General features: G+C 34.5%; 1 protein-coding gene across 2 annotated transcripts in view; it reads right to left on the reverse strand.

Moving 5' to 3' along the window:
* The window catches only part of GPATCH8 (G patch domain containing 8), a 126402-nt gene that overhangs the window by 83261 nt on the left and 34925 nt on the right, over positions 1-8216 (reverse strand). Inside the window, exons 2-3 of one of the 2 annotated variants that reach the window (XM_006832741.1) lie at positions 7048-7122; positions 1138-1155 (exon numbers count right to left, since the gene is read on the reverse strand). Coding sequence is in view for 1 of the 2 variants with exons in the window: in XM_006832740.1 (XP_006832803.1) it covers positions 7048-7122 (75 nt within the window). In the remaining variant the exon portion in view is untranslated. The remainder of the gene's footprint in view (positions 1-1137; positions 1156-7047; positions 7123-8216) is intronic. The other variant, XM_006832740.1, reaches the window with a different exon arrangement.

An 8216-nucleotide genomic window follows, 5' to 3' on the forward strand; every position in this document is an offset into this window, starting at 1 on the left:
ACCATAGCTTGGGTCAGGCGCACCTTAGTCCTCAAACTGACATCTTTGCTCTTCAACACTTTAAAAAGGTCTTGTACAGATTTGCCTAATGCAATACATTGTTTGATTTCTTGACTGCTGCTTCCATGAGTGTTGATAGTTGATCCAAAAAGAATGAAGTCCTTGACAACTTCAATCTTTTCTTTGTTGATAAGAATGCTGTTTATCAGTCCAGTGGTGAGGACCACTGCTCATTAGCTACCAACAAATGAGGTGAGAGTAATGCTGGCTGTGATGGCAAAGGTTATGTGTCAACTTGAGTCTCAATGGTTTCGCAGTTATGTAACGATGTAGTTATCCTCCTTTTTCTCATAATGCCAAGTTTCACAGAAGGATCTGGTCTTGGAATTCAATCATATCAATAAGTGAGAAACAGGTATGTTTAAAAAATCATGATAGCCCTCAAAAGGCTACTAGAAATTGCTAGGAAAAAGAATTACTAGAAAACTGGGTATGTGAAATCCCAGGAGATGACTTCCACATTGCTGCCGTTAAGTGCCATCCAATCAGCTCCAACTCAGAGCGACCCTGTATAAGGTTTCCGAGGAGCAGCTGGTGGGTTTGAACCGTCCTTGTCTAGCACTACTGCCTCTTCTTTTCTCCTCTCCCAAATGATTTGCCAGGAGAAGTATCCCCTTAATTAATCTGGAGTATCTATTTATAAATCTGAAGTCTAACTATAAGTAATATTAGTAGAAAATTAAAAGGTAAAGAGGCTCTTGCTTTTCTACTATGAAAACAAACTTACCTGTATATAAAAGTCTTATTTCGTAACAATTCCTACCCCTGAGTAGCCCTAGAAAGGACAAGGATAGCAAAATGACTCTAAGATTACGTGGTTGATTTAAATTAATGTTTAATCTTTTATTAGGCTAATGCTATAACTATACTTGGCGCAGAGATTTCCCAGTACTAAACAATGCTGACAGAAATTGTTGTCCCTATTTTTATTTAATAGAATGCAATCTTTGGTTAAGTAGAGATGAGACATTATGCTGACTGTGTTATATTATGAATGCACTAAAATAAACAGACAGATGAAGCAGTATGCTATTTTCAAAAGCAGTGCAAGTGGAGTGAAAGCATTTCCATACGAACCTGGCTTTAAAAACTGGGCTGTCAAAAGAACAGTTAAATGTAACACAAAGTAAGAAACTGTCCAATCACTAATGGTCGTTTTATTTACTTTTTTTTTGTCTTTGTTTTCAATTCACTGCTTGCAAGTAATGTATTTATTAAAGAAGAGTGAAGGCATAAGTAAATTCACAAGTCAAGATCAGCTGAGAGATTCAAGAGCAGCGTGTTGTGACTGACAACAGTGAAAGGAAAAGCAAATGTTATAGGGAGAGGAAGAAACAAAGAAAAGTTTAAGGTTATACACATTAGCACCACTTTTACAAAACCACTCAAGAGGATAGCTGCCACCTTCTCACAGAAAAGTTATTGATACAAAATGGCAGTGGCATCTCTTCTAAAAGTTTAGGTAAAAATTACATTTTAATTAAGTCTACTTTCCCAAATATGATTTGGGAACAAAATGTTGGGGGCTATATGAAAATTATTAACACGCCACTAATTACAACAAATTACTTCTGATTATAACAAAGGAAACAGGAAATCAAACTTATCTCCCAGAACCTCTTTTTCTCACAGGAATCACCAACCTCATAAATTAGAGTGAATGACTAATACAGAAAAACTGGGTCTTTACTATCATTCCAGACTACTTGCTTTTTGAGGGAAAATGATAGCTCTGTGACTCTGCTGAAATGGCTAGCACTCAGGATGGTCCTTTTTTCTACCAATAAACTAAAGTTTCATAAGTGCAATTAAAAAATCCAAGTAGGATTAAGGATGATGGATAACACAGGGAAGACACACCAAAACACCTTGTAATAACGTAGACAAAGCAGATACGTCTACCTCTGAAATGTTCAAATGTTTACTGAACGTTCAATGTGAAAGAGCAAATGACTCAACCACTGGCCTGGGGAAATAACTAATCTACGCTCTCTGCTGAGGGTTGTGATTCTGCCAGTTATTCCCATAGATGATAGTCACAACAGTACACTGGACCAAATAGATAATCTACACACGTTAGGACAATGAGGACTAAGCTTATTTTTAAATAGTAAAAGAATACATAGTTACTATTATAGTTATTACAATAATGACTAGAAAATCTTTCAGTTGCTTTTTAAATAAAATATGTAATTGGGGTTTAATTATAATCTCATAGGACCAAAAATAAGCAAAAATCAAAAAATTAACATTTTATTTTCTAACACAGTTTTGGTTCACCACTACCAAAAAGACATGCTAGTGGTTGGCTGTTTATAATCTCAACACACATGGAAAAGCTACACAGAGATTCTATTTTAGATTAATTAACGAGGCAACTGAACTTTGCCCATAGATGGTAGGCAAAAAGCGAGTTTGCTACATTATCCATCTGGTACTCACTCTCTCTGCAGTATAACCAGTATCTCTGGTTGGAAAGTTCTTCTAATTCTGGTTAAAGTGTGATGCTAAGCTGAAAACCCAAACCTTTTCACCTTAGTTATCCTTTATCTTTTTTTCAATTTCTAAACTTAAATGCATAATTAAAATACTATGTTCTTATCCTTTTTTACCTTCTATTATATTTTTAAGATGGTATGTGAACAGAAAGAAGAATATAATTTTATATGGGAAGATCTTTCAAAGTGAGAAATATTATAAACTACCAATAAACTGAAAACATAATATCAGCAATAAACAAAACCTCACTATTAATTCTTTCAGTCATTCCTCAACATTATTATTAATCAAATACCAAGCAGAAAAGTTTCCCAGGAATTTCTCTCTATTCCATAAAGTTGAATACTACCATAGTGATCATTTTGGCAATAGCACCACCAATCTGTATAATGGTAGCCTGCCAAAACAGATAAAAATTTACTTTATTGTATGGGGCTGATTCCAACTTTTTTGTAGCAAGAAACAGAGTATCACGTCACAAGAGAAAACTTTACTACAGGTGAGTCAGTGACTGTTATTGCTGAGTCGATTCCGACTCATAGCAATCCTGTATAGATAGGGCTTCCAAGGAGCAGTTGGTGGGTTTGAACTTCCAACCCTGTGGTTCACAGTCCAGTGCTAATCCTACAGCACCACACCAAGAGTTTATCAGTGACTTATATGAATATTAATTCCACACTGAATTTTCTTTTAGTTGACTGCCAATTCAATTTAGTTAATTTTCAACAGTGACAAAAATGGTAGGTCTCTTGAGTGGATTGTAAGCTTTGCTAATTGTGTATTGAAGAATCTGTAAGCAAGAACCAAATGCTAATAGGTGAACCCATGCAAACAAGTTGTAAAAATCCCCCAAACAAAAAATCTCTAGTTTACTACAGATGACAAAATGAAGACTGGAGAGAAAAGCCACATAGTAATGCTACACCATTCAGCTCCAAGAATCACATTATTTATAATGCAGTCCACATATATGGTTACTGCTAACTGTCAAATCAGCAGTCTTACAAAGTTACAGTTTGGAACTAGTGGAGTCCACAGATCTAAACAGATATGCAACATGACAAAACCCAGTTATACATATACTTTTAAATCCCTAGATGGGCAAACTAAACATTAACAACTGAAGTTTGAAAACTTACATTAACTTTTAAAACCTGTTTAGTCAACCTGACAGCTATTGAGACAAAAATTTTCATTAATGAGGCAGAACAAAGACCTAAAGAGGGCTAATGGGTTGTTTTACTTCCAACTATAACAATGACAATATATTTTAAACCTATGATACAAGCATTTTGCTTTCTGTATAGCTAAAACATAATTCTCCTACTTCTCTTCTGCTTTCTATAATAATGACCATATATCCTAAATCATATCAACCAATTATTGGAACGATGATAAGAGTCCTAGGCTGGGTTACAGCTATAGAGCAAATGTGTTTTGTTCTCTAAGTATCTGTAAGCATATGAAGGTAATAATTATAATGGCTGGGACCAAACTTTTAAAACTCAAATTCCAAAAACACTATTTGTAATAAGTCAAATGTTAACACTTTCTACCTTCTCTTTAAATTCAGATAACCAAGTGGTCTGGCAATTCTTACATAATCTTCTTAAAAAGGTGTTTTATTATTCAGCAGACATTTCACTGAAAGCTATTTGGTTAAATAAAGAGTGGGAAATAAGACTTTATAATTAAGATTATTAAATGGTTTACAAATGCTGGGTGTTTATGTGTTTTCAACATTTGCCTACTGAAACTGAAATACCTGTTATCTCACTAACTAAAGCTTTAGAAATCACTAAAATTATAATGCATTATTGCAGCATTTTTGTATCTAATTCCCCATCTTGCCAGTTTGTATCAAATTTACCCTATTACATAACAAAAAGACCTTAATCCTATACTCACAATAACCCTTCACATAGGCATATCCTTGGCACAAACCTGTGCAGAGATTTCCACGGTTACCAGCTGCTGTAGATTACCTTTGTTAAAAAAAAAAATGACTAAACCTTTAGCTCCTGCAATGATCTGTAGACTCCCAAAGCTGCATATTTCCAGCCACTTTTGAGTTGCATGCTGTAGCAAAACAGTCAGCACCTCTCAACAGATATTGCTGCAGAGAAAGATTTAATTCAGCATAGACTAATGTGTTAGAAGTCACGCCATTTCCCTCTAAGAACAAGACAGCTCAATATGGTCAGCCAGCCATATAACTAACTTAATATATACTATCATTTGATGGGCATTCCTCGGGTAATAGGAGGCTTTTGTTTAGGGAGAAGATGGAAGAAACACTATCTACTTTGGTGCCATCATTTTATAAGTTTCTTTAAATTTGAATTGATAGCAGAAATAAGATCCCTCCAACCTTGTGTGCACCACTTTTATCTAATACAAAGCAGGCTATAAAGCTCCTCCTGTTGCTACTAAACTGCCATATCACAAATAATGAATGTATTTATGTGTCTCAGGAGTAAATTCCATTAAAAGTATAAATTACGAATATAATATCCATCTCTATACATAGTTATTTTTGTAAAAATTCAGCCTAAGTACTACTATACCGTTTGCTATTTTAAGTGGAAAGGATAACTTTAGTTAATAGTAGGCATATCAATTCCACTCCAACTCACTGAGATTACTCAACAATGAATGGTCAGACTGTCTTCTGATAGTTTTTTCCCTTTGATATGAGCCTGAATTTATGACACATGCTACAAAAAATCCTGAACTTCCTAAAAAGCAAGTGTGAAAGGTGAAATAGCAATAGCCTCACCCGACACAGGAATGAATTCTTCAAAAACCTTTAAAGAAGGAAATGTTAAATAACATTTAATTTAGTGGTATTCTAAAATCTTTGCTGAGTATAGTAATAATGAAAACTAGGCTGTATATTTACTCTAATTAAATTTCCTGCTGCTGCCAAGTCAATGTACACCCAGAACTACAGTCTGCATAAGAATATTGACCAGTCATGTCCTGGTATTGGGGGACTTGCTTCTGACAGATCTGTTCTTAAAATCTGACCCAAAGAAATATTTACATTAAAATTTTTAAATTAAGTTGATTTTTTAAGTTCAAAATGTTGGCCTAGCCTGTAGATTATATTGTAAAATGCTACCTTATGATAATCCCCAAAATGATATAGAACAAGGCACAAACTTCAATGGTTTTTAATTTAGCAAAGTGAGACTGGCATCTTATCTTTATGTCAAAACACAAATCTGGGCTTTCAGCACACCAGATGTGACTTCTCCCTCTGCAGCATTATCACATGCGTCATTAATTACTGCCATGCCTAAGTCTAGCATCATGCCAGCACATTAAGACAGAAAAGTACTAGATGCAGTGTTCACTGGACCAGAAGAACAGAAATAAGAAGGGGAAGTAGGGGAGAAAGAAACCCTAGAGAAGAAATTAAAAAAAGGCAGACCGTGCAATACAAACCAGATCATGGCTGCTTAGCTAATATGGGCCAACTGCTGTGGAAGAAAAATGTCGAACACCCCAAGTTGTGTAAATTTCTGTAAACATCTAAACACACACACAAACACACACAACACCAACCTAAGTAGGAACATAAATATATGTTGATCCTTTACTGTGTTATAGTTTTGAAAATCAAAGCTAAAGTTAAAATATCTGTATTCTCTAAATTTGCCTTCTTAACTTTCCTGAGGGAGAAGCAGCTAGTGTTTCTTAAAATGGGGAGGGGTTTGCTTTGACTACTCTAAAGATTTAGATTTCCTCTCTAATTTATTCTTTTCATTCAAATCTTACCAACAAGCTCGATAAAATTTTCATTAAATATATACACAAATATTAATTACTGAAAAAAAATTTAGTACTGACAATACTCACAAGTTTAGACAATTTAATAACAGATGGTGTAATTTTCAAATGATGAGTTTCTGTTTTATTTTAAGAAAAAGGAAAACTAATCTTCTTGTTCTATTATTTGACATTATTAAACTCCCAAAGTAAGCGATGTAAGAAGAAAATCAACTTTTAACACCAGACATCTCTTAGCCTACAGAAACCAAATTTACCATGTTTCATAAGAGTCTGGTAAAAAGAAAAAATGCAGTAACCCTCTACTGTTTCTAATGGAGCATTTCACATACGACTATGTTGCCCAAGAAAAGTAAGACTATTAAAGGATCAAAATACATTTTACTCCTTTATTCAATTTACAAAAACACTAAGCTTTAATTAACTTGCTATCTTCAAAAGACTATAATATAGGCCAAAATGAAATTTTTTCAAAATTCTAACTTGTATCTAGGTTTTCTTTTTTGAATTAGTTTCCCAACATATTAAATATTATACTATATCCCAAATTCTGATTACTGTAGAGCATGCATGCAAACAGCTCTAAACTGAACTATCAGTTATGAATATGTTTAACTTCATTCACATCAAGGGTCACACGAACACTACCTAACTAACTGGCTATGACCCAAAATTAAGCACTGATCATCTTACCGATTCTATAGGCTTATCAAGTGACGCTTGTTCAATTTCCAAATGTCCTTCTTCATACTGATCAAAGTGATTACCCTGAAAAAAGAAGACTACAGTTATTTCTCAAAAGTAATACATGCCAAGAATTATTAATGCCTAATCAAACAAGAGATTATTTAAATTTTCACATCTCTTTTTAGTAGGTAACCAAAGTTGGGCCACAAATTCAGATATTTTGAAATCCATAAAAATCCTTATTAGGTTTCTAGGCCTATTAATTGGAACTCTTCTTCCCCTAATGGGCATCAAAAATACTAACTAAAGCACACCAACCATCTGGGACAGCAACTCTTTCTAAAATGAACTATTATTACTAAGACTGCAGAATCATAAAAATACAGAGTCATGCTATGTTTTACTTTTAATCAACCATCTTGAAATGAATTTTTAATGCTAACGAAACCAAGTAGAAACATCAGAAGAATGCAAGTAGAAGCTGTATTATAATATTGTTCAATGGTAACAATTTAATTGCTTTTGATTAACACCAACCAGTAAAACATTCAACTTTAAATCATGGATTGCTACTTTCCGAGTCTCAGGGAATCCAAAAACACAGTATCTTAACACAGTTTCCCAAATGATCTGCCAAGGCAGGTAAACATGTTTCTTTCATGTGAAGTCTTGGTGTGCCATTGTAGAAAAAGCACTGGCCTGTTAACCTACCAGTCATTCCTTGGAAATTCTATACAGGCAGGGATGCTATGTGACAGAATTTAACAATATATTGCCCCATTTGATCATAATCAAGGAAGCTGTCAGTTAATTGCAACTGTCACAACTGTAAAGGTAGAAGTTTTGCAACAAAAACGAGTGAGTAGTTAATCTTACAGAGTTGTAAATCTTTGCTGGAGCAGTAAGTCTCATCTCTCTTCTGCAAGCAGCTGGTGGGTTCGAACAATAAGACCTTGTGGTTTGCAGTCCAGTGTTTGCTCCTACAGAGCAACTATGCTCCCAAGTCCAATAGTTTAATACTATTTTATTAGGAGAACAAACTATTAGGGAATCATCACAAAATAATTTTTTATTATTATACATAAATATAAGGAGCTCTGGTAGCGTAGTGGTTACGAATCGGGCTGCGAACCTTAAGGTCAGCGGTTCGAAACTACCAGCCGCTCCGCGGGAGA

The sequence above is a fragment of the Chrysochloris asiatica genome, unplaced genomic scaffold, assembly GCF_000296735.1.
Source record: "Chrysochloris asiatica unplaced genomic scaffold, ChrAsi1.0 scaffold00007, whole genome shotgun sequence".
NCBI lineage: Eukaryota > Metazoa > Chordata > Mammalia > Afrosoricida > Chrysochloridae > Chrysochloris > Chrysochloris asiatica.